At 47.9% G+C, this 27,081-nt stretch overlaps 1 protein-coding gene across 2 annotated transcripts in view; it reads left to right on the top strand.

Annotated features, from left to right (window-relative positions):
- The window catches only part of LOC149366026 (uncharacterized), a 287,338-nt gene that overhangs the window by 45,922 nt on the left and 214,335 nt on the right, over nucleotides 1–27,081 (top strand). For both annotated transcript variants that reach the window (XM_089547652.1, XM_089547662.1), the window contains exon 2: nucleotides 24,153–24,520. In XM_089547652.1, the coding sequence (XP_089403778.1) occupies nucleotides 24,443–24,520 (78 nt within the window). In that variant the 5' untranslated portion in view covers nucleotides 24,153–24,442. The remainder of the gene's footprint in view (nucleotides 1–24,152; nucleotides 24,521–27,081) is intronic.

Here is a 27,081-nt window from a genome sequence, read left to right as displayed (position 1 = left end):
AATCCTACTCTTCTTCAACAAATGTTTAACATGCGTAGAAGAGTGTTTTGGGTCGTCGTTCTCTCGAAACACATATCCAAAGCCAAATTTGTTGCGTCCTTAACGAAGCGTAACCTTTTCAAGAATTTCCCGGTAAAGCTCTTCGATCGGGATATCTTTAATTCTGTGAAGGAGACCGCCTTCACGGACGAAAAATCATCGCGGGGATTTTACGTTCCTGTTCCGCCTGTCGTTAAGTTGATAACGAGGTACATATCAAGTACTTTTGGGGCAACGTATGCAACGAATCCCATCACTCCCACGCGACTAGAACTGCTATTCATCTACCGAAATCATTGTTTCATTGGTTTATCCCGTCCACACCAGGTGTTCCTTTGCATACCTCATCCTGGCAGTCCAATTCTTTTACCTGATGCGCGAGTTCTTTGCTAAACTCCTGTTGTTTAGCTTAGCACATTGCGCACGTCGTCTCGCAGTGCAGGTGGGCGGATGAGATTAAGAAGTTTGCGGGGATACGGTGGCCGCAGCTGGCGAAGGACAGGGTTAATTGGAGAGAGAGAGAGAGAGAGAGAAAGGAATTTTAATGAGGGAAAGGTGGAGAGGTCGGCCGGTGGTAACATGGCCCTGGCCTGCTACTCCACACAGGGGAAAAGGAAGAGGAGGAAAAGGAAAGTGCGAATGAAGGCTGATGATGGCATAATACAATGAGTTTCTCGGGTGATGTCTACACATACACACACACACACACACACACCACACTGGCTGGCACTCGATGCGCGGTTAGTACACGCACATAAAACTCATAAAACTGGTGTCTGCAATACAAACACCGACACATGTCATTAACCATGTAGGTTGTGCACAGGCAGTCACAGACGAGTATCCAGGCCTGTTTCACACAAAAAGTTGAGCAGGGCCTTTATCACACGCCACCAATCAGAACGTCTCGTCCTGGCGCCCAGAAGAGTTTCCTCGGAGAGAGGGCGAGAGTCCAGTTGTTTCACGGTCGCCTCCAATGTTCTTCTTGCAGCAGTATAGTTCGGGCACTCGCTAAGAAGGTGTCCAATAGTCTCTGGAGTGTGGCACTGTGCGCAATTTGGGTTACTTTCGATGCCGATCTTGTGAAGATAGTGTTTGGTGTAGGCAACGCCAAGCCGTAGCCGGTGGAGTAAACTCCCATGACGTCGCACCACCATAGATGGCAAATGTAATCGTGAGCCAGCGTCAAGCTTACAGACGCGGTCCTGTTGACTCGAATCATGCCAGTGCGACTGCATTGCCGCTTGCATTAAATGCGCCAACAAGGCTCCAATGTCTGATCTAGAAAAGGCTATCTCAATGAAAGCACCATCACTATGTGCCATCCGAGCCTCGGCGTCAGCACGCTCGTTTCCCGCTATGCCGCAATGGCTCGGTATCCATTGAAACTTTATGATATGGCCGCGGTGGAAAGCTTCGGCTAACAAAAGCACAATCTGTTGAACCAGCTGCTCGCATGCCCTTGGTTTTAGATAAGTTTGTACGACCTGCAATGCCGATCTCGAGTCGCAGAATATAGTCCATTGCTGCGCTGGCTGGTGACCAATATAAAGGACGGCTTCTCGTATGGCTGCCAATTCGGTTGCCGTAGAGGATGTTTTGTGCATGAGCCTGAAACGATGACATGAGGCATTTCCTGGCACTATCACCGCTGCAGCTGAAGAAGTGGTCGTCCCGGATCCGTCCACGAAAACATGCTGGGTGTTAGTATACATAGATGTAATGTATGACAGCGCCAGCAGTTTCAGTCCGACTGTTGGAATGTGCGTCTTCTTTGTTATCCCTGGGATTGTTGTCCGTATAGATGGTTTTGGTACTGCCCAAAGTGGCACCTCCGCAATCTGGTGTGGCGCGTAGTTCGAAGGCACCGCATTGCGCTGCATCCAAAGGGCTCTGGAAAAGGCTGCATCTGGACGCAACGCACTAATGTTGGTCAGGGGGTGATGACGATGCCTGGTCAGATGCCGCAAATTGGAGACATGGGAGAGGCCTTTGACTTGTAGTGGGCGCAGTTAGGCTGCTGATGATGATGATACCAAGGCGAAATCTTTGGAAATGTCGATAAGAGGCATTCGAGAGTTTTTTTCGGCTTGCGCGAAAAATCGGAAAATTGAAAATTGGTTTTTGAGGAAATGAAATGGCGCAGTATCTGTCTCACATATCTCGGCGGACGAGGGGAGAGGCCTTTGACCTGCAGTGGGCGCAGTCAGGCTGATGATGATGATGATACCAAGGCGAAATCTTTGGAAATGTCGATAAGAGGCATTCGAGAGTTTTTTTCGGCTTGCGCGAAAAATCGTAAAATTGAAAATTGGTTTTTGAGGAAATTAAATGGCGCAGTATCTGTCTCACATATCTCGGCGGACACCCCAACTGCGCCGTAGGGGAAGAGAGGAAAGCGGGAGTGAAAGAAGAAAGAGAGAAAGAGGTGCCGTAGTAGAGGTCTCCGGAATAATTTCGACCACTTGGGGATCTTTAACGTGCACTGACGTCGGCACAGCACACGGGCGCCTTTTTGCGTCGTTGTATGTCCTTGAATTTGGTTTGTCGATCTGCGGTGTCCCGCCTCAGATCGAATAACCAAACTTCCTCTGCATTTATATATTTTCAAAACTTACGCATCCGAGGACTGCGCTGCTCTGAACTGCATGCAAATCTGGTAGTGTTTTATTCCAGACTAGTGGCCGTAGATTATTGCCATTTGAAGAATCTTGGTGCTGCTATAGTGCACAAGGTACAGCTGCAGTGTACTATTACACTGTAGTACAGTCTTTGTGAAAAATAGGCAGTCCTCCGGGTGTCGCGCGGTGCATTTGCGTTGCCATCCATCACGTTCGCTCGAAGGTCGCACAAACTCTCGCCCTCATTCTTCAGCAGCTTAGGACTTCCATTGGCGCTACAAAGCCCGACTACGCGGCTCAGACATTTGTATTGTGCCTTTTGACTGCATCGTTATATTCCCTAGTCCAAGGCCAAGTCTGAGCGTGAGTATGAGCCCATCTATTTCAGTGGGGCACCTATACCAAGGCTTACGCAACGTTATCGCAACAAGTTCACGCGAAGACCTAGGGCGCCTTCTCAATAGTAGCCACTGGCAGGTACTGGCATTTTCCACCTGGTGAGCTAGGAAATTTTAAATCGCTGGGCATTACCAAAAAAATTACATGATTGCACATTAGCCTGCTGAAGAGCGGTAATGCGAGAGCCTTTCCCTGTCCTCTTTTTCTCCCTCCATTCATTTTATTTTAGTTTTTTTCCTTTCTCCCTTTTTCATTTTTATTTTTAATTTTTCTTTTCACATCACTGCGGCGACCCGCATTGGAGCAATGTGAAAGCAAAACATCCACATGCTATATCGACGCCATGGCTATTCTGACGTCCAAGCGCTGTATCGACGCCATGGCTATTCTGACGTCCAAGCGCTGTATCGACGTTCATGGCTATTACGACGTCCACGTATGTTTTCGGCGTTTAATTGATTAACTAATTGCTCCATATCAACCAAAATTTCAATATAGCGAGATTTTTTTCACCCACTACCTAATAAAATCGAACTTTTTTTCATATATCTTTACAGAATAACATGAACGTGCGGAGAAAAATCGCGGACACTTTTTGATGACGCGCACATACCCATATAATGTTCTCGGATTAATAATGCCGCTTACTACGAATAAAAAAAAGTCCAACTCAAAGTTCTCGTTTTAAAGACGTTCCATTTAAAGATGTTAACACACGAGACAACAACCACTTAGTTAGATAACGAAGTTAAAATCTCCGTAGACGAGCTCGCAGCTTGCAACGCAGACGCATCCGCCGTTAGCCCGCAGCGGTTTGCCGTTGGCAAGAGAAAACCCACTCCGCGGGTTGGGGGGGAGCGACTGTTCCTGCGCAGAAAAATAAAAGGTTCCGCCTTTCTCGCGCGCTCATATCGCACGCTAGTCGCGTTCGAATATAACGGTGCAGCGCGCCTCCCCCACGCCTTGTAGTCGTTGTCGCGAGGCAACTCGTATACGTCCTTGCCTGACGGTCGCCCCGAGGCGTCAGCACGCGTGGGCATGCATGTTCGCGGCGCACACTCGCGCCTTGGAGGAGCCTGGCGGGCGAAGTTTTGAAGCGGCGGCGATGTTTGGGAGAGATCTGGCGCGCGCCCGCGGGCTTTCGAAGTCGCGTATCGCGGGCAATGCGGGGACCTTCACCCGAACCGGAGACAATAAAATGCCATTCACTGTCCCGGCAAGTCGGCGTGTAGAGAGAGTCAGGGCTGCGTGAGTGCGAAGAAGAGGCTGCGATGAATCTTCTGCGGCGCCGTCGTGGTACTGCTAAGAATGCTTTCACAGAATTAATTAATTCATTTATTCGTACCTCAGAAGCCCACTAGGGGCACTACATGAGGACTGGACTAACATATCGTTTAATTAAATCAGTGATGAATGATTTGAAGTATTCTAGGCCAGGACGGATGAAAGCTTCAGCGGGCAGGTCGTCCCAGTCTCTTGCGGTATGGGCGAAGAATGATTTGAGATGCGCAGAAGTGGATGCTCGAGGTGTATGAACAGCTTTGAGATGACTGATGCGAAGTGAAAGGCGGTGTGCAGGGGTGATAACGGAATGACTCAAAGACGAATGATAAAACCTGTGGAAAAGGCAGAGTCTGGCTATTTTCCGACGGGATTAGAGGCCGGGGAGGGTATAGCTTTTGTTTTCAGTGCTGTTACGCTCGTATGATATGAATAATCGGAATATACGAATCTTATCGCGCGGCTCTGGACGGACTCAAGGGTTTTGGCTATAGGTTAATTTGTTGGGGGTCGCAGATTGAACTTGAAGATTCAAGTTTAGGACGGACAAGAATTAAACAGGCGGACAGTTTTACGGACGCAGGCGCCAAACGCAAGTTACGTTTTAGATAACCAAGGACACGGTTAGCTTCGTTGGTTATGTTCATTATGTGGGTGGTACAAGAGAAATCCTGTGTTACGCTGATTTCTAAATATTAATATGCAGATGTGTGGGATATTGACCCTCTCAGTCATACGGGCCTCGTGTGAGGAGTCATATTTATCCTAGTGCCCTCCTATTTCCTCGGGCCCACTTAGGCCTCAGACCATCCTTCTCAATGAGGATTTTATAAATGAATGAATGAATGAATGAATGAATGAATGAATGAATGAATGAATGAATGAATGAATGAATGAATGAATGAATGAATGAATGAATGAATGAATGCGGCTAGTGACACTCTTCAAGCGACTGGAAGAATTTTGTAGCAGAATAAATGTACCTGTCCTCATACGGGGCCCGTATGCATGAGATGGTTAAATACTCACCGCGGCTACAAGCGTTGAGATGTTCTTGAAAATAATACTTTTAAGGCGAACGCCTTAAATGGCTCATCCTGTCGTCCATTAGCAGAGGGTGTCACACCTTTGGCAGCGTGTTAACTCGGGAACTCAGAAAGATAGGACAAAACGAATGGTTGCTTCAGATAGAGGAGGAAAAAATGAACCTAGATGCCTCGTTTGATCACTTCAGAACAATTAGTTAATTATAGGCAAAAATGTCGACATTGCGTCGAAATAACGCAGACGTCGATATAGCCACGGGAACGGTGTGACGTCACATCCACCGGAAGTCGTCACGGCATAGTACTTTCGGCTTTGGCCTCTCAACACTTGCCAAAGTGTCCTCGCAATTTTTTTTTATTTCATCTGGGCGTGCGGAGGTTGTAAATGTTACATCAATACTGCCTGAAAGTTTCGTTTTCAGTGTAACTGCGGCCACGGTTATGGCACACAGGTATCAGAACCGTGTTTTGTGAAAGGCATACATAGCGTTGACAGCTGACTTCATTCGTCGGTTGCTCTTTCCAGCGCTTGGCCCTGCAAGTGTGTCAGCGGGCTTCATGCGCCTCATTTGTGTGCTAAGGCATAGCATATGCGCATGCGCCACCTCAATTAGAGCACGAAGCCTTGCTTCCTTTTCACTTTCAACTCAGCTCGTTCGCACCGTAGGTCATCGAAGATTCGTGCAAATTTCACTGACCTCAAATCAAAACTCCCACACCGGCATACCTCGTTACCTGTAAATTTACTCTCGGCCATCGGCTTCGTCCTGACGCTGCATCTGCGAAAAGTTGTCGTTGCCGCTCGGGATCAAGCCACCACTCTGCCCTGTGACAGACGTAGTTCAGTTAAAGTTGTGGAGCGCATTTTTTTTTTAATGCCGAACTTCTACAGACGGGTGCTCCTCCTTTGCAGTTTATTGTACTCGTCGCAGCCTCTTTTTTTCTAATCCTTGTTCTGTCCCAGTTGGCAAACTCAACACAAAAGTTTCTGTCATCACAGCAGATTTTCTGTAATGTTCTTTATCAAAAACTTGCAGTAACGACAGAAATTTTTGTAGTAACAACAGAATTTGCAGTATTTTCTGCGGAAAAGTACTACAGAACTACAAAGGACTGCGGAAAAGAAGCTACAGTGCCACAGAAAAAATTGGTGGGGATGCCTAAGCTCCGCCTTATTAAGGATATGACTAGATCGAGTTAATGAGTTAATGCCCATATATGTGGAATTGGTCATTCCCTACTTTACATTCATATGTCCCTAGGAGTCCTCACTCCTTGCGCAGTGGTGCAGCGGTTAAGCGATGCGCCACTGCCCTGCGATGGCAGGTGCTCCCATCGGTGGGTCTTGTGCGACCCAAGCTGCTTTTCGCGAGCAACCTCTCGCTAACAACCATTAATTTAACTGCCACTTGCTAGTGTGGTTAGTTTTCTTACCATCCAGTGGGCATACGTTGTAATGACTCCACAGGGTCACGCGACCCACCTAGGTTGCTTCTCCGGATGTGGTTGCCTGGGTCGCCCTACTCCACCCTATTTATCGCTCTCAACATCGACGCGGGATTTTCTGCTTAACAGGGTCTTTAACGCTATCATGTTAAAAATCTGTTGTTACGTCAAAACTACTAAACATCTTTTCGGATTTTTGACGCGGTTTTGTCGTTTTTTTTTTCTCGACTGGGCTACGGAGAGTATAATGCGACGGGATAATAGTGCTGGCTGAAATATCCGCACCTTCACTGAGGAACTTTCTGTCTTATCTTTGTCTCGCACACTCACCTCCATATCCCGCATGAAATCGAACACCCTATTCCGCTAAACTTCATCGCAGACTCGGTAGATTCTCCTCATAGAGTTCACGAGCGCCAGCGCCTATAAGCGACCGTACACACCACCCGAAGTCACGTTTGAGACCCTCACGTGGTGCAACAGATCTGTACGTGCTGCTCAGTCACGAAAAGAAGGTCATGCAAACACATGACGAAGCTGCGGCACGCGTATGGTATTGACCGTGTTTGTAATGATCGTGGCCGAACAGCCGGGCTCGACCGCGAACGGTATACACCGATGCCTCTCGACGATAACGACTGGATGCACGAATCTATAGCTCTGCTCGGGCATCTATGGAGCTGCCGCAAGGTTGAAAGTGCTGGCGCAGCGCACCTGTATACGCCGCTATAGCACGTGCTCTGCGAACCACCGCCTCCTTCCTCTAAGAGTATACGTTGGCACACGCGGGAAGTTTATAGCACGTGTACTATCCGGACTCGATCCACAACGCGCGGAAAGCGAGATAGACGCTAAGGTGCCACGGCTCACCAGCGATAACCTAACTTGACCTCCACGCATGAGAGCACGTGAGTCGGAATTCTGACGAAGAAGTACTTGCAGCTGGGCTTGTTGGTGCGTATTCGTGAAAAACATCAGAGCGCAAAAATGGCAACACGGACGAGTAAGGGAACAGGACGAGCGCTGCACTTTCAGCAGGATTTATTCAAGGAAGAACGTTTGTATAGCCTTCGTCCTTATACATGGAATTCTGACGTTCCGAGCGCGGTCTCCAGCCAGAGGCTATTAATAGACGTATCGAATTGTGCAGCCGCTCACGCTTCGTGGGGACTTTTCCTCCTATGGAACCTGGTCGGTACAGGACGTCCGTATGCTAAAGAGTGCATAGCGATAACGAAGACCGGGATAACGGCGGCAACAACGAAAGTAACAGCAACAACAGCGACACCTGCAAGGGCGACCGGAAGAAAAGCTGCAGCGACGTCAAGAAACAACAACAATAGCAACTACAAAAACGACAGTGCCTAGAAAAGCTATAAACAACGCGAACACTTACTGTGCTTTTCGACGCTCGTGTTAACGCCTGGCGCATTCAGACAGGCTGGTGTAGTAAGACCTTTGGTGAGACTGTTGCAGTGTTGACAATCGTAGCGGACAGGGTTTGAATTGAATTAACAGTTGAACCTTGTTATAACGAATTGAAGGCGCCCGGTGATTACCTTGTTAAATCCGTAGATTCGTTATAGCCCATGTTGACCGCGCTTCCGAGGGGAATCGTCATTCATTCGTTATATCAGTTCTTTCGTTAGAAACCGTTTCGTTATAACGAGGTTTGATTGTAATACATTTCATCACGCAGGTGTTTTCACGGTTTGCCTCTGCGAAAATTGGGCCGCCGAGGTGAGTCCCGCGAATCTGGGCTCAGACGCCAGGCGCTCAGTATCTTCTCCGCCCACGGACAACACTGGAAGTTTAGTGGGCCGGGCTAGTACCTGTAGTATACCGTTCCCCAGTCAACGTTGTTTCACGCTATGTGGGGCAGCCTCGTCTCGCTAAAGCCTTTCGTTCTTTCAGACTTTATCGCATGATTCTAAATAAGACGAGAATATTGAACACAACTGCAGTTTGTCTTACGAAGACATGAAAGGGTACGTTTCTGTTTGAAATGTTTTTTTGAAGGACTTTTCTGTCGAGGACTTTCCTCAATGAATATTGCGCCCCGTTTCTTCTTACTGTCGTTTTCCTTTCTCTGGACGACGTTGGCGGAGGGCACATTAAGACGTTGCTGTCAGAGTTTTGCTGTGAAAGTATTTCTTGGAAGGGCTGCTACGTGGTCGTCTTCAAGATAAAGAGATACAAGAGCTGTTCAGGGTCATTGCTTGAAATTTCCGGTGCCGGCAATGTAGATAAGCACGAGAAGAGGGGATTTCCCCGCGGCAGTGAAGCACTCGCACGACAATGGCAGCTCATTGCTTATCAGGCATACCGTACACTTATCTCATAAAGATGATTTGCCTGGGCTAGAAGTGCCAGCGTAAATACAAGGCGCTATATGTTAGAAAAAAGCATCGCCGAGAAAACGCGACATTTCAAGAGCCGGAAAGTTTTGAGCCAAACTGTATCTGCACCGGAGTCGTTATTTCGGCGTGCGTGTACGGGACATGGGGCTTTCTTATCTACTAAGGGGATGATATAATAATATCATTCGTTTTTTTATCTCATTGTGATCGATTTATGGTGAAAGCTGTATATAGCCCATTGGCAACAAAACCCGCCGTCGTCCTCGTCGGCGTCCAGGGAAGATGGTCTACAAAACCTCCAATGACGTCATCAGCAATTAAAAAAAATTCAGGGGGGCACTTTGTTGACCTAAAGTGCGGTGAGGAGAAAGCCTTAAGCGCGGTGTTGCTGCTTGTGTCACTGATGTGGGGTTAAGATGTTGATTAAGTACATAATTGTTTGTGAATCCTAAATGCTTGAGACACTGGAGGGCGTTTGGAAGGCATCCGTGTGATTCGATGCCTTTCTGCTAACACTTTCCAGCGTCTAACGGTACCTTTTGCTGGGCTAGTTGGTGTGACATTATGTTCAGGAAAGAAAAAACAGCGCTAAATTCTACACAAACCACACAGAAAGACGGACAGGACGGGCGCTGGATCAGGACAGGATCAGCGCCCGTCCTGTCCGTCTTTCTGTGTGGTTTGTGTAGAATTTAGCGCTGTTTTTTTCTTTCCTGAACTTTCCAGCGTCCTATACGAGCCTTTTTTGTCGGAATACAGCATTATTGTTAGCCACGCGAGAGGCTTATCCGGAGGTTGTATGCTATTCCTGGCGAACACGCTAGAGATGACAGCCATGTCTTATTGCATAGATGACGAGGGGCGACTTATATGCTGTGATCTCACAATTTCAGGTGTACAGTGGCGGATTATTTGTGTTTACGCCCCCATAAAGCAGCGCGATAGAAGGCTTTTCTTTCTGTCATTAGTTGAACATTTGTGCACGGACCGCAAAATTATATTGTTGGGAGATTTTTTAATTGCGTTTGTAGGGATGAGGACCGATCAGTGGTATGTAAGAGATACGACCCTAATGCTGTATTACTTGCCGATTTGGTTTCTGAATATAATCTTGTGGATGTGGGACAGGAAAAAGGCGACAGTATACATTTCACTCATTTTCAGTTTTCCTCTAATGCTCGCCTTGACAGAATTTACGTTTCTGTAGACGCGTTAGCAAGTGTGTTTGGCTACTGGGTGCGGCCCATCTTCTTCAGTGACCACTGTATGGTGTCTCTTCAGATAGGGAGGTACACTCGGCATGTACTTCACCCTCGATGGGAGCTGTGGAAGATGAATAACTGTCTGCTCTCAGACGAAATCTTTCAGCGTGCTGTACCTACTTGTTTGAAAGACGTATGGTCACGCCGTGATCTGTCCGTTTTTCAAAAGTGGGACTTGTTTAAACAGGAGATCAAAAACTTGGCAATTGAGGCCTCAGCAAGAATCGCTTTCCTGAAGAGACACCACCTTCGTGAGCTTGGGCGCACCCTAACGGAGCTACATGAGCTAGAGAGGGTTAGCCCGGGTGCCTATCTCGAAGAGATTAATAACGTAAAAGCAGAGCTTCAACAATTTGCGACAGAAAAATATAAGGGGGCCTTGATAATATCTAGATCCCGAAGGTTCCTTGACGAGCAACCTTCTCGTCGGGCCCTGAGTGATGAAAGAGAGAATGCTCTTGCGAAGGAAATATTGGAAATTCAGTATGGTGATTGCACATACAGCGATGCGCCTGGTATTCTTGCTGCTTTCTTCGACTATTATCGAAAGCTGTTTGGTAGTTGCGATGATCCAAATCAGGGTTTCGATTACAGTTCCTTACTCGGAAACTTCCCTCGACTTGACGATGAGAAGTGTGCTATAATGAAGGGACCTATCAGTTTGGATGAAATTCAATCAGCCATTTCTGCCCTGCAGAGCCAGAAATCTCCTGGGCCAGATGGTATTACTAGCGAATTCTATAAAACATTTTCGCCTTGCCTAGTGCCTGTTTTGATGGAAGTTTTCCAAGCATCTTATGATGTGGGTGTCCTGCCTCCCAGTTTCTATTCTGGGCACACAATATTAATTCCCAAAAGCAAAGATACTAATCGGTTGAAAACTGTTGAGGGATATCGTACAATTTCCCTCTGCAATGTTGATTACAAAATTTTTGCCAAAGTTCTTTCCAGTCGTCTGCAGCTCGTCATTATGGACTTGATAGATTCGCATCAGGTCTGTGGTATTAGAGGCCGCAGTATTCAAACACATATCCATATTGCACGTTCAGTATTAGAGACAGTATCAGATGAGACAGGCCAAGTAGCCCTGATTCAAATGGACTTGGCGAAGGCGTTTGATAAAGTTCGGCATGATTTCTTGTTCGCGGTCTTGGAGTATGCAAATATTGGTGACGTCTTGCTCAAAGGCATAAGGCTGTGCTATAAGAACTCCTATACAAGGGTAATTGTTAATCAGGAGCTAACGAAACCAATACCACTAGAAGCATCTGTTCGTCAAGGATGTCCACTGTCTCCATTGTTGTTTGCCCTATATCTGGAACCCCTCTGTCTCAGTATAATTAACAGCGCAGCTATCCGCGGTTTCTCTCTGGCTCAATGTGAAGTTAAAGTTTTAGCCTACGCTGATGATGTCGCCCTTTTTTGTTCTGACAAAAAGAGTGTACTTGAGGCTTTACACTTGACTAAACAGTTCTGCGATGTATCGCGCGGCTCTTAATTTAGAGAATTCCAAAGGTTTTTGGTTGGGTCATTGGGGAACTAGGCCAAGCCAGTTCGGTGGCATATGCTGGGACTGTAGTCCTCTTGAGTACCTAGGCGTTCCGCTGCACCAAGTTCGCAACAGTACAGCCTACTGGGATTCACAAATTGTAACTCTACGGCGGCAAACACAGGCTTGCATGGGTAGGGAACTCTCAGTGTTTGCGAGGGCACAGGTCTGTAACATATTTTTGTTTGCAAAGCTCGCGTATGTCCTTCAAGTCCTGCATTGTGCGAGGAGGAAGGTGCAAGCAATACACAGAATATTTGCAACATTCGTGTGGCGCTCTCAGTGGGAGTCCATGAGGCGTGACAACTTGTTCCTTCCCTTAGAGGGTGGTGGAGTGGGCCTTGTTCACCTGTTCGTGCATCAACTTGTTTCCCTTTTTTTGTTTTTTCAAATCGGCAAACCACCCGTTTCTGGTAGCTGTGCTCATTAGGCGGCTTAGTTTTCATTTGCCTTACTTATTCGCACCGACTGTGCAGGCTCGTGAGGGGACTTTATGGGGATTCCTTGTGGAGGTTGCTGACACTTTCAATTTCCTCACTGTGCGCTTCTCTTTAGATTACCTCTATAGCCTCTCGAGAAAACAGATGACTCAGGCTCTCACTGAGTCTTTGTTCCCTACACCATTGTATCGGCAGCCTTATCTGGGGTCTTTGGACATCAGTGTTCTAAAGCTTGTTAGGCGGATGTGCATTCAGGCAGTCGCTAAAACGTTCTTTTTCAAACTACACACAGCGACGCTGCCTGTGAAGACATTTCTTAATGACAAGGGGATGTTTGTACCCTGGAATGTGAATTGCCGTCTGTGTAAAGTGCCTGAGACAATTGATCATTGCTTCATCCTGTGCCGTGATGCCATGTTCTTTTGGGACATACTACAACGAACTCTTAAGAAGGACATTGAAATTACACCATACACTATTAGATTTCTGCCTGTTGGCGAAAACTCTGTTGTGCCTTATGATCTGTTTGTTTTGATGGGACTATTCAGTCTTTGGAAAAGCCGTATGATGGACAGACATGCCGAGCCACCAAGATCGTCCAAATCTGTGTTTCGTGAACAGTGTACTTTGGTGAGGAGTGTATATGCTGCACGCGAAGAACCTCCAAGCTGGCTGCCGTGCCTAGATGCATGTGTGTGCCTCCCTGAATATTGATGGGGATGCAGTGTTGAGTTAGGGCTATGGCGGGCTCCCTGCTAACTTGAGACGCGAACCAGTTTGATTGAAGTTTTCCTCCTTTTTACGGAAGTTCTTCCATTCAATAAAGAAAAAAAAAAGGCAGGAAGTAGCGTAGCCGTTAGCACGCTCGGCTGCGGAACGGAAGGATGGTGGTTCGAATCCCATCGTTCACGACGATTTTTTTTTTTCTGGTCTGACTAGAAAAAACGTGACACCTCTGCTGACAACCTTCTGTCGACAACGATGAGGCAATACAGGCTTTCACCGTAAAAGAAAGTTCTTCCGAATGCGCCGGGTATTGAACCAAGGATCCTGAGATTAGGAGGCCAGCATGCAACTCTTTGACCACGAAACCGCGTTGCTTCCAGGCCGATAAAGGCGAACCTTGTGTAAGCGTTGCCTTACGACTGCATGCCAATGAGTAGGTGTGTCATTAGAAGAGGTGGAAAAAATTATAAACTAAAAAATTAATGGTTTCGCTTTCAGAGCACGTAAGCAGTCTCAAGTGCTGTCCGTAATTTTTGCGCTCTGATTGCCAAATGCAGTCGGTGTCGCTGGTATAAGTCAGGCGGACGGGCGGTTTACAAGAATCGAAACGAATCTAACGAAATTAATTGCATCATAATCGCTTCACATTCATTACATGCCTTCCATCATCTGCATGCGAACAAACTGCGGGCACACAGCGCGGTTAACTGCTCCATGAAGACATTGCGCCCGCAAAAATGTGACCTGAGTGATCTCGTTTTCGTCTTGTCCATACGATGCGAAATATACGCTGATTTAATCTAGCACACGATTAACAAATTTCATGAGCATTGAGCATGAAGAAACTCAAAAAAGGCTGCACCTTTATCAGTTAGAACCCAGGCGACAGTGATTGCCAAACTTGTCTAGCGTGTTTTTTTAGGCAAGGCAGCGCGGGAAATTGACAGCCGCTGGACTCTTGGTTGCCTCATCTCCTGGTTTTGTCAACCTTCCGCCATACAAAATTATTCGTCGTCGATGTCGCTGATTTTACATTCCCTCCTATGCGCGCGTCGACTCTCTATACTACCGGGCGTTTTGAAAGGCCATACAGCGATTTCTTCGTTGTTTCTCGTTTATTCCTTTACGCCATCGAGGAATGAGACCCTTTAACTCACACGAGAGAGAGAGAGAGACAACTTTATTGCCATAGATTGGCGGGATTTAGGGCAGGTGGGCTTGGTGTGGCCCCCAGGCGGGGGCGACTTCCTGGGCCCACGAAATGAGTGCCAGTTGGATGCTCTTGTCTGGCCTTCTGAGGAGTTGGTTCCATCCGTCTTCGGAGGGAGCTGGAAATAAGGTTCGAGGGGGCGGATTTCCCGCGCAACCCCAGAGGATGTGAGCCTGGGTGCCGATTTTTCCCTGGTAACAATTTTGGCAGACGGGTTCGTATTCCCCGTCTGTGATGAGTGAAAGTCTAGAATGGCTAAGGATGGAGTGTGTCTGCAACCTGCGGAGCAAGGTGGCTTGCGCTCGATTCAAGTCGGGGTGTGGAGGCGGGAATTGGCGTCTCATCTCTCTGTAGAGGTTGGTAATTTCGGCAAAGGTCTGGGGAGCCTCGGCAAGAGCGTCTGGGTCCGTGGGGCCGGCCGCCCGGTTGGTTAGTCCTCGGGCTAGTCGGTCGACCCCTTCGTTTCCAGAGTTTCCCGCGTGGGCGGGTACCCAGACCAGGTTGATCTTATGGTCGGGAGAGCAGCCGCGAAGGATGCGTGCAGCGGGGTGGCAGATAAAACCTGCCGAGTAATTTTGCATTGCTCTTTTGGAGTCGCTGAGGACTGTGCGCGTACGTGGGTCAGCGATGGCCAGCGCGATGGCGGTTTCTTCTGCCGCTGTCGGAGAGTGAGCTACTACTGTGGCGGCGGTGACGAGAGTAGACTGTGGCGTGGTTGCACAAGCCACGTATGTGTTTGCACTTTGCCGTGCAGCATCTACGTATATTGCGTGTTCGTCGGCAAGGTATGTGGCATCTAGTGCTTGGGCTTTCAGCTGACGCCGCGTATCATGGCGGCCAGGTAGCATGTTTTTGGGGATTGGTTTTATAACTAGGCGGCTATAGACCCCTATCGGAATGGGCGTCGTGGGGTGGACGTCGCCTATGGGGTTGATGTTGAGACGGTCAAGTATGAGCCGCCCGTGTTTAGTGCGGGAGAGGCGGTGGATTTGGGCGGTCTTGTGTGCCTCTATGAGTTCTGTGAGCGTGTTGTAGATGCCGAGTTGGAGGAGGTGCTGTGTGCTGGCGTACTGAGGTAGCCCCAGTGCCGCTTTGTACGCTGAACGTATAATGCTGTTCACAGCTTCCTCGTCCTTCCGGCGGAGGTGATAGTAGGGGTAGGAGTAGACTATCCTGCTAATGAGGAAAGCTTGCGTGAGCCGACAGAGGTCATCCTCCTTCATACCTCTGCGGCGGGTGCTGATGCGGCGGATAAGGCCGTTGATTAGAACAACACGCAAAACTCGGAGGCCATTCAGCGCCTCCGCACCACAGCCAACTCACACGAGGTTGCTTTCGTATAAAAACAAGCGCGAGCGTATGGTGAAATTTTAAACCAAGCGTGATTCCACATAGGCTGACCCCTGGAGCAGTCTTTTGTACTGCCGCCATTATGGATCGGTTGAGGCGCCCCCTATAGTTCTTGCAAATCACCAATACGAGTCAGGTCACGCGTGAACACTCTCACAACGTTGTGTACTCTCTCGCAGGGAAAATACCCGCCGCGGTGGCTGAGTGGTTGCGGCGCTAGGCTCCTAAGCACAAGGTCGTAGGTTGGAACCCTGGCCGCGGCGGCCGCATTTCGATCGAGGCGAAATGCAATGACGCTCGCGTTCTCTGCAATGTCAGCGCACACGTCGAAGAAGCCCAGGGAATCGAAATTAATACGGAGCCGTGTCCACTTTGGCGCCTCTTTCTCTCTTCCCTCTTTCACCCCTTCCTTCATCGCTTCCCTCGTTGCGCGGTCGAGAATTCCACCCAGAGTGCCTCCCCAAGTTGCACAGGTAATCTGGCAAATATTGTGAATACAAAATACAAAATACAATACAAGATACAAAATAATTCCTGTTCCTAGGTTGTTTGAGTACGGGTTTGCCTGTTTTTACAAAAAGCAGACTGCAAAAGATGACCCCTTTTTGTCCCGTATTGTGCAGCTGGTGCCACACAACACGCCGTATACCACTAGAAACGCTGAACTGTTTTCGGTACCCAGGTGCAGAACGAGCTATGGTTTTGCTATGCTGAAATATATACTACCAAGATGTTTGAACTCTTCTCTTTATAACAATATAAACACAATGTCTTTTCGTGCACTTCGTGAAACTTTTATTGATTAGGCTGTATTAATACTGAAATACATATGTCGACCGTTATTTTTTCTTCCCTTGTCATTGTTTAACATATCTACCCCCCTACCTGCATTATAGCACAGTCGGTTTTGTTTGAGATGTGAATTGTTATTTGTATGCTGCAAGAACTGCCGCTGCTGTCATCGTCGACTTTTTCGGGTGACGAAGCCCGTCAAGCGGTTATTGCGAACCGCTTTTTTTTCGTCACCCACGCTTTCTGTTAGGCAATAAGCGAAATAAACATTCATTCATTCATTCATTCATTCATTCATTCATTCATTCATTCATTCATTCATTCATTCATTCATTCATTCATTCATTCATTCATTCATTCATTCATTGTATTGGAAAATGCAGGTCCTACAAAGGACGAGAGTCAAACCATCCATTTGCAGTATTGGGCCGATTACATCTGCTGCTTGAGACAGTTACTGCGCCGTTACTTTTCCTTATAACCACGGTGAGGCTTACGAGTCAGTATACCCGCGAAATGGTGAAGTCGAGTCGGGTACTTTCCCAGCAACGGCAAAAAAAGTGCGACGACAGAAAACGACTGAGTGGCGAGACTTGCTGAGTGCATGACAGCGTCGTGGGAACTCTGACTCACCGTTACTATTATCGTGCTGTGTACGCCAGTGCGAAAAAGCCGTGCTTTCCTTGGCACGTAATAACGAGACGACGACAACAACTCTCTCTGACGTTGAACGAACTTCGAGGAAAGTTTCGTAGATAAGAGCAATGACTGCGCGAACATTTCACAAAGAGTCAGTGACGAGCGAGCAGCTATACTTCTTAAAAGTGCACTGAAGAGGAATCTGAACTCGTCTTTTTGCCGCGGGAACTCGATCTGCATGTTCCCAGCATTCTTAGAAGCTTCGATTTATTGCGCTGTGCGGCCGATTTCCCTGATTAAACTGGATTACCGTCCGGCTCCCGTCTTTTTTTTTTTGAATTCCCGGCATACGGTGGGAGTAGTCGACCAACGCATGGAGTGCCTTTCAGGCAGTCGCGTGGCGACTTTGCTTTCGCTTTTATTTTGTTTCTTTTAGGTTTCCGTGAATAAATAGGTCTAGTCAGAGACTACATAGCTGCAAACTAGGCCCACAGAAATGAAAATACGCGTGAACTCTTTGCTTTCGCCGGTCGCTACGTAACACTCCGCCGATGGCAGCGCGGCAAGCCGCCACGAGACTGGATGAAAGGTTGGTAGACTTCTCCCACCGTTAGCGGGGAATTCAAAAAAAAGAAAAGAAAAGGGAGCCCGATGTTAATCCGATTTAAATTAGGGAAATCGGCCGCACAGGGCAATAATCCGAAGTTTCCAAGAACGCTCGGAAGGCGTAGATCGAGTTCCTGCGGTAAAAATACGAGTTCAGATTCTTCTTCAGTGCACCTTTAAGAACTTAGTTGTTACACTACCGGCTCTCGAGCAAGCAAGAGACTTTAATGAACACAGGAGAGAGGTCTGCCTGGTTGTTAGCCTAGCATGCTACTCCAGGTGAGGGTGAAAGAAGAAAAGAAGATAAGATAAGAAGAGGGTGAAAAAAGAGAGGAAAAGGGAAAAAAGAAAGGGTGAAAGGTGACATCAAGCCTACTCAACACTCACAAACGCTCATAATTATCAGACACATAATTATCAAACACACATAATTATAACGTCCAGGCGAATTCGGTGCAGGAAATTGCGATCACGTTTATCTAAATTGCATTGCTCGCGGAAGTCACAAGTGGGGCCGATACGAATAAGATACACCAAAGAAATCAATGACTATCGGATAGACAGGAAAAAAATAAAAACTACAAAGATCAGAATAAAATGGCGGTGACGTGGACTAAAAACACGAGGCGAATAGCTCCTTCAGTACTTTTCAGAAGCCACTCTGGTGTATTGGGGTAATTGATTTCATCGTATAGGTCTGCTGTATTGGAATTATTCCGAGTAACCAAACTCCAAATTTTTTTTTTGGGGGGGGGAGGGGGAGGCTCTATCTTTGAGAATGAACGGCCTTTTCTTTTCCTTTTTGGGTATTAGGCGTCGCAGGCGCGCGTTCAACAAAAGAGCATGGGAGCTACATGTGATGCTTTTCTGAGGGATTAATTTAGCATTTGAAAAAGTCACTTTTTCTTGAGCAAAGTCCAGCTTTCTTCAACAGATCGAGTTTTGCTACTGGGAGTTCAGTCAGTGACGAAATTCATCAGCTCACGGTTTATAGAGTCGCCGTCTTCATTTTCTTAGTCGCGAATAACTTTTAAGTATCTTGTAGCGGCAACGAAAACACATAGATCGGTCTGAATGAAGCAATGATCGCTTAAGCGAGACATATATTTTTAAACAGGAAAAAAGCTGAGGTGCGGTTGTCAGGATGAGGTCTGAAGTATTAGCAGATTGGGGTGTAGATTGCGAAAGCTGAAGAAAGAGTTAGAGGGTGATGAACAAAGAGCACTCGGATGAGGCATCAGATGTGGGAAGAGAGAAATTTAAGCTATAGCTCTTGGGAAGTTAAAATCAGCATGGAGAAAGAGTGGATAAGAAGAATGCCAGATGGTTAACTCATTTAATTACGAATAAACGGTAATGTTAAACGTTGATCTCTTTTAATATCACGGGAATGACATGGATAGGACATGTAATCCGAGTAACAAACTGCTATCCTTCTGGGGTGTTGCTTTTTTTTTTATTGAAGCGAAAAGCTTCACTAGGCTCGTCAGCACCGCGCTTCGCGTGAGCCGGAGGCCAGATTTGCCACTTCTGCGCATGCGTGAAACCGAGTGACGTCACGCGCAGCGCAGGTGGCCGCCGACTCCGCAATAAAACAAAAAGAATAGAAACAAGCACAGAAACGAGAATAAAAAGAAATGAAAGAAATAAAATATCAGAAATAAAAGACAAACAGTGCGCCAGGAAACTGATGTCTCGTTGGATACCCGAGCAGCGCCGTAAGGGCCTTAAGGAAAATGAAATGAAAATTGGTTTTAAGGAAAGGAAATGCCTGTGTCTGATATCTTGGTGCACATCCGAAAGGAATGGACACCCCAGTACATGTCTCTAAAGCGACCTTCCAAGACAGCACCATATTCACTACACGCGCGTCTCCTCCTCCGCCTCCGTACAGGCAGTGGGTGGAAGGCCGAACGCCTTTACCGTTATCGTGGTGCTCCCAGTGCATTGTGCGCGAACTGCGACAGCCATGACGTCAAACCAAGCGTAACTGAACCTTTTCGCTTGTATATCCAGGCTTAACCACAGCTAAGCCACTGCCATTTTTTTCTTTTTGTGGGACTTGGCAAAGAGTAATGAACAAAGGCGACTGCCGATCCCGTCAAAAATGGGTCTCCACCCATGAAAACCACGCAACCGCCTCGACCGTGAATCGAACCCGTGACCTCTACACGTACTCGCATGCGGCGACCCAACGCCCTCCAAGCGCTGCTCACTCGAGGCGAGCAATTAAGACCGCCGGAGCCAGCCCGGAATGCAATCGCTACCGCGAAAAACCGCCTGACAAACAATCGGCGCCCACGAATTAGCTGGAAGGAATCGCAGCAGTAGCTGCAGATCATTCCGAGTGACCTAGCCGGAGCTCAAGGTTGCATTGCGGGTATGTAGCAGGGAAGGCCGTGCTGTTGTCTTCAACGTTTCCGCATTCGCCACTGATATACATACATAGCTAAACTGGCCTGCTATTGTGACCTGTCTTGAAAGCCGAAACGTCGCTTGCGGCGGCTAAAACCACCTTGGATGGCGGTCTATAGCCATGAACGCCGCCTAAGCACTGTGTGTTTTGTTTTTAATTCTCCTGTCTCCCAGAAAACAAAGCGATTCCGTATACGCGTCGCCGCTCCTGGCGTTAGCCGCGCTGCCAACTAATTCTGGAGCCCTAATTGCCGGCAATGGTTTGCGCTATAAGGCTCGGTCTTCGCGCCGATACAAGATGTGGGGTGTGTGTATACAGGGCGTGCTCTAGTTTCTGACCGCGCGCGACTCTTAACGCCGATCGATCACGCCAGGAAAATCAGTCGAGCACGACACAGCGGCGCCGCGTTTTATCGGGCGCAACGCTTATTAACCAGCGCCGCTTGACGCTAATTCGCGTCGCGCTGGACGGTAAAGAGAACAAAAAAAGAAACGCGCTGACGGGAACGTACAATAATGCGTTGGTCGTACATAGATGGCGGTGAGTGGGGGCGGGACAGCTGTCGGCTATAACAGGGCGTTTCCCTTTTGTCCGCTGGATACGCGAAACGCGTGAACCTTGCGCATGGGTTGTTCGCAAGCGTTGGTGCGCACCCGTGAAGGACTCGCAGCGGCACATAACTGCGCACTCCGTCCGTTCTTTGTATTGAAACAATGCTTTTACGGTGCAATTGCCTCGCTGCAGCGTTTGCTCTTGGCTGAGACGAGTGCGGAAAGCTCCGTGACCTGACAAGAAATTATTTTTTTCCTCAGCGAGGTCGTTTTGTTTTTGCGTAAAAGCACACTGTAGACGCACTTTCAGTTTTGGAGAACGTGAGTAATGAACGTAAGAACAGCCATACTGGCGCATATTGCGTCATACCGCGACTGTTTTGTCGAGGTCCTGTAGATATAAACGCTTGCACAAACTGTTGTAGACACAGCGTTACGCTTTCAACAAAGTGGTTTTCATAGTATCGATTTTTCACGCGGCCACTGTGTACTATCAGCGTCAATTGAAACGCGAACAAGCCAATTGAAACGCGAACAGCACAACTCGCAGGTATTATACTAGGGAGGCAAAATACATGAGCAGTTGATTTTACCATCGAAGCCGAAAAGACCGCTCTTCTGAAATGTTAATAGCCCACGCCTGTATTTCACCTCCAGCCTCTAATATGCTTGATTTTTTGTGCTCGCGTTTCAGGTGTTTTGTTCGCATTTCATTTGACGCTGATAGTACATGTAGTAGCGGAGCGGTTAAGACGTTATCGGAGATCAAGGTTTCGATTTGGCCACATGGGCGTCTCGCTGGTAAAGGGAAGGGATAACTATTGTCCGTGCGTTACACGGTTCGCGTTAAGTTATGGTTATTGTTTTAGATAAATACTATAATTTAAGCATTTTACCATAGCCCCGAGTTGCTGGCTTTGTGCTTAAACTCTGCTAATTAGGAATGCTGCTATCTCTCAACTCTTTCTTTGCTGCCTTTTTGTTATTGTCACTTTGTTAGCCCACTTTAAAGGAACGCTTAAGACAACGCCGTTGAAATATTATACTCAGTGAAAATTGCTCCTCTGGCGCTTTCTCGCTATGTTGACGTTTTTCCGGCAGCAAAAGACGCATATTTATCGCTCAGAAAAATTAAATTTATAAATTTTCCCGCCACTCAATTCAAACTTGTGAGTCGACACCGCGAATGCATCCGTGATAGCCGTTTTGAAGTGAATGGCGTCTTAGCATAGCCTCCGGGATCTGCGCGCGAGATTTGGTGTCAGCGCACGCATTTTACTTGCAAAATCGGCCGGTGATGGCAACACCTGCATTTCGTTAATTTTTTTTTTTTCAGGTTGTCAAAGCTCCGTTTTCGGTGAGAGTGGGCTCTTTGTCGTTATAATTCTGCAATGTGTCGATACTACTTCGATTTTTCGTCAATGTCCCTCTAAAAGTTTACTCTCGACTGCACTCAGTCGAGCTGAACCAGGATGCTTAGCAGGCGCTTTCTGGTGCTTCACACTGGCGAATCGCGGAGATCTTGCGACCGTTTTGTGCGAAAAGGGACGATCGCAAATGGTCACCCTAGTCGAAAACAACTTTAACGACTTCGACAGAAAACGAAAGGGACAGTCACCTGCTGCTTGAGTTTTCAGCCCCACGACTCGAGTCGTGAGGAGGCTGAACCGGTCAGCGGCACCTCGGAAGTGACGCGGAGCTATCTCCATATACACCCGACTTTTCGTTGTCGACAGAGTTAATAACGATTTTTCTCGTCCGGAACGAGATATTTCGGGATGGCGGCTTGCCGATGTGAACATCGGCAGCGGCGAGCTGCTTTTTTGGTCACGCGATCTGTGCGACTCGCCAGTCCGTATACACATGTCGACTTTACCTGTGAGGCGAGGTAGACAGCATTAGCCTTTTAAACATGTGTTTAGAGATTCCGAATGTTTCACTCCAACCGTGATAGAGGGAAGAAATAACGAACGCATCGTGGGCAAATGATGTACGGCAAATACAGTGACGTTTGGAGAAAAGCCACTATATTGTAGCTTTAGTGACAATGCGGCTGCTCTTCCGCAGAAATATATTCCTTCCATCGGAATGGTTAGACGCGGTCACTAGTCAGATGACGCTTTGAGGCAATGTGAAACCAAGATTGGGGCTTACGGAGTGGTTACATGTCTGTTAGCGCTGATGTTCGAGAGTTGAAAACAAAAGAAGGGAGTTTAAAGACGTGGCGACAGGACGAACTGTTCAAAAAGTTGTTGGTGCAATATGATTAGATGCCTCATGTGGCGAAAACGTCGCCAGTCATGAAATTCGTCCATTGGCTGGAGGAAAGTGATGTCACCAGACCGGGTAACTCGTATTGGCTGGAAGGCAGTGACGCCATCATACTGCAGTTGACGTCATTTCCGGTATGAAGCCGTCAACAGATTTTAATGCGATCGCATTGCCAACACATAATGTGATTGGGTGTCACGGTGAACTTTAGTGCGGTAGTACTACTATAGGCGCATTTTCCGATTTCGGGCATACGTACAGTCGGGGACAAAAGTCTCCGGACCACGTGTTCCTCTAACGAAGCCGATAGCTCTGCTATTAGTCGGTGGCTGGAGACCACACTTATGGAGGTAAAAGTTAAATTTTTTTTCTTTCATCTCCACTAGTGCGGTCTCCAGCCGCTGTCTGATAGTAGAGCTATAAGCTTCGTTAGAGGAACATGTGGTCCGGATACTTTTGTCCCCGACTGTACGTACGTACATTCGTCCTCACACCAGTCTAGAACGCTCGAACGGCGCACCGGGGAGTACACTTACGTGAATTACGAGTGACCTAGGGTTTCGAAACAAGACATTATCGTGCATGCACATTTACATCGACGGTGCTTAACTCCTGACGTCTTTAAAAACCTATCGGGCCTGCCAGGCAGCAGTGATTGTCATAAATGCGCAACAGAGCATGTCTCATAGCGAGAGAATATAGCGCAGAGTAGGACAGGACACAAGACGACACGAACAACACGAACAACACGAACGCTACATAGCGATCGTGTTGTTCACGTCTTCTTGGGTCCTGTCCTACTCTGCGCTACATTCTCGCGCTATGATCATGCACCAACAAGCCCAAAAAGCTACGCTTTAGAGCATGTCTGTCGAGTGCTCTAGATAAGTGTGTGGACGACTGTACGTCCCTGAAGCCCGGTTTGTGTCAGGCGCCCCACCTCCCCGCCGGGTTGTGGGCAACTGGCAGACCTGCACCTGGACAAAGCCTTAGGCCTTTATCCAGGTCTTTACCCAAATACCTTTAGGGTCAAAGCCTTCATGGTAAATGCCTGGTTTGTTCTGCAGTAGACGTGACGTCACTGATGATGACGATCATGATGCGAGCTGCTGTTCACCCTACTCATGCTGAACGCCTTTCTCGTGCAGGGGAACGTGCGAAGCGTATGGGCCCGGCCTGCGGCTCACCGCAGTCGCCGCTGTGAGGTTTGCGCAGCAGCAGCAGCAGGAGCCTGGAGAGCCGCGAGCACCTGCGCTTCCAGCGGAGGCAGCCGCCGCACCACCATCGGCGGCGCCAGGCCTCGTCATCACCCCTCTTCCACTCCAGCGTAGGGGGAGGAGCGTATAGGGACCGCAGCAGCGGGGGAGAGGGCCTGCTGCGTCGCGTCTGGCGCGCAGCGCTATTGGCCACCACTCAGCACCGCAGCAGCCGCGCCACCATGGACGACGACTTCTCCCTCGACGAGTTCGAGCAGCAGCAGCTCGAGCTCGAGAGGCGCCGCATCATACTCAACCAGGTGCGGCTTTTCGCTTGCCTGCCTCCGGTCTGAGGAGTAGCGTACAGTCGTGGTCGGTGTAACGTGCAACACGTAGACGCTGTCCGTACTGCATGGAACAGCATACAAGGAGAATTGGCTGTGCCGACTGGTATATACTCCGCGACAACTTTTTCTGGCAGTGGAGCGGAGGCTATAGAGCCGAAACACGCCCTTGTTTCCCTACGAAACGGAATATAAAACTCGCTTGCAGTTATTAGTTTTGGCCTTAAATAATGGTATAATGCCAATATTTGTTGCTTAAGACATATATCTAACGCAATTGCCAGTTTTCAATGTTAGAAAATGAAGGAACAGTTTTCTTAATTGCCACGAATTTCCTAGGCAAGTCTTGTTTCAAGAGCCTTCCATAGATGGCGCGAGCTCACTGGCGACGGAGTGAAGATATCTCGGAGAGAACAACGCCCCAGGCAGCCATGGGCGCGCTGTTGTGAGGCCCAACTAGTTGTCGAAATGATACAGTTCCGGATGCTCCGCCCTGTAGCCTCGGGTGATTCCCGAGGAAAGCTGTCGCCGAATATAGGAACTGCACCGTCCTCATACAGGCGCAGGTGCCTGAGGAGGGGGTCTATAATCGCGCTTAGCATAACCTTCATAAGGGCATCGGTGACTGTATCTGCACTTATGTACTAATAGAATGTGCCGTGGTCGAGAACATGAAACGCGCAAGCTATACAATGCGTGTAGATAATTACTAAATCGCGAAGGACGCAGGACTGAGCAGAGAAGTGACGACACCATCGCTTTGTTGCCCCTTATGCGCACAGTGCTCGCGTCGTACTCCCTGTGACGAGTCCCGTCTCTCTTTTATAGTACGTTGTCTGCTCCTGTCATTTGCGTGGAGCTCTAATCTTTCGATTCAGAGCTGATTGCTTGTGGGGAAATTCAACAGTTTTGAAGGGTTCGAATGCATGAACGTTATAGGTAAAACATCCGACGTTTTGTTTCGCGCTATCGCTCAAATGCGGACGGACGTAATCGCCGATTAAAGCTGAATGAATGTTCAAGCTTCTCCTCATAGTATTCTGTTGCGCGGAAAAGCCAACTTAAGGCTCGTTGAGGATAAGTCAGCTTCTCCTCAAGACGTTGTGGTGTGAGGAGAAGCTGACTTGTCATGTTTTGAGGAGAAGCCTAATGATGACAATTTCCTATTTCCTCTGCTACCGCCCTGCTCGAAACGACGCTTCGCAGGCTTTACCTTTGTATGACTCTTTTTTTCATTTGAAGTCGCGTTTCTGCGTTGGAACTGTATCACAACCGTAGATGGCATCATTATGGAGTTTTCTACACGGTTATTTGCAGTACCGAGACGCTTGAACGCAATTTAGGGTTTAAAGGACAACTGCGCCACTTTTTCAGAATTTCGCGATACTCAAGGATTCAAATCTATATAGGCTGTAGGTAAAGCATGCTGTTCTTTTTGCACTACCATTTAAAATAGTGACGTAATCGACGATCAAATTTTGCACTTCTCCTCAGAGCAACGGAGTAGTGCGGGGAAGTTCAGTGTCACGTCACGAAAGGTATAATTTCAAAATACCGCTGCCGTCAGCCACGCCCTGCCGTGCCTCGTTGGACGCTGCCAAACAACATTCGGCGGGCTTTGCCTTCGGTGGCGTTGGGTTTTTTTTTTCTTTCACAGCTGCCGTTTATGCGTTGGAAATGTACCGATACCTTCAATGACGTCATCATGCGTCCCCCACTTAGCGTTGTGCGCTGCGGAGAAGCTTGAAGGGCGTCGCAATTTATTTGGTGATTACGTCACCGTTTCAAATGCTGGGCTAAAAGGACTTAGCATACTTTACCTGGGAGTTTCACAGGTTCGACCCTTTTAAGCTCGTCGATTTCTAAAACCTATGCAGTTGCCCTTTAATGACGATTACGTCATCATTTCAGTCGATGGCAAATAGAAAAAAAAATTGCTGCTCTTTGCCTATGTGGTTCGCGCATGCGAGCCGTTTACGTTCGTCAAATTCTAAAACCTGTTCAGTTGTTCTTTGGCTCTTGAAACCGGCTTCGTCTCGCTGTCTCTTCTTGAAGTGTGCTCCGATAATAAATTGCGAGAATATATTGCAAGATAAATAAAAAAAATGCCGCCGATTTAGCTTGCTGATTCAAATGCGAAGTATGTGTGCTAGCATGTCGCGTTTGATTTATATTTAGGTTCGAGGCTTCAGACTTTCAAGGTCAACCTTCAGGCAAAGGCCGGCGAAATCGCGGATTTGGGACCTTAGTTGTAGCGCGCCTTAAAATTTGGAACCGCTTAGCGCGCGTTAAGAGGGCACCGCGATAGCTGTGTGCTCTGGATACATTGCTCACGGATGGAGGTTGATAAAGACGACGACATGCAATGCACAGCGCGAGAGAGTGGTAGTTACACGAGGGGTGATCGGTTGTGGCGATAGCATTGATCGATCGCGCTTGACTGTAAATGGCTGTCTCACAACCGGTCTGCATTCAGTACTCTGTGAAACAAGGTTGACCACTGTCCTTACTCCTGTTCACACTATACTTGGAGCCAC

Source organism: Amblyomma mixtum, chromosome 1 (assembly GCF_055824585.1).
Source record: "Amblyomma mixtum isolate Tamu chromosome 1, ASM5582458v1, whole genome shotgun sequence".
NCBI lineage: Eukaryota > Metazoa > Arthropoda > Arachnida > Ixodida > Ixodidae > Amblyomma > Amblyomma mixtum.
Note: the sequence above shows the minus strand (reverse complement) of the source record. Positions and strands in the feature narration are given on the sequence as shown.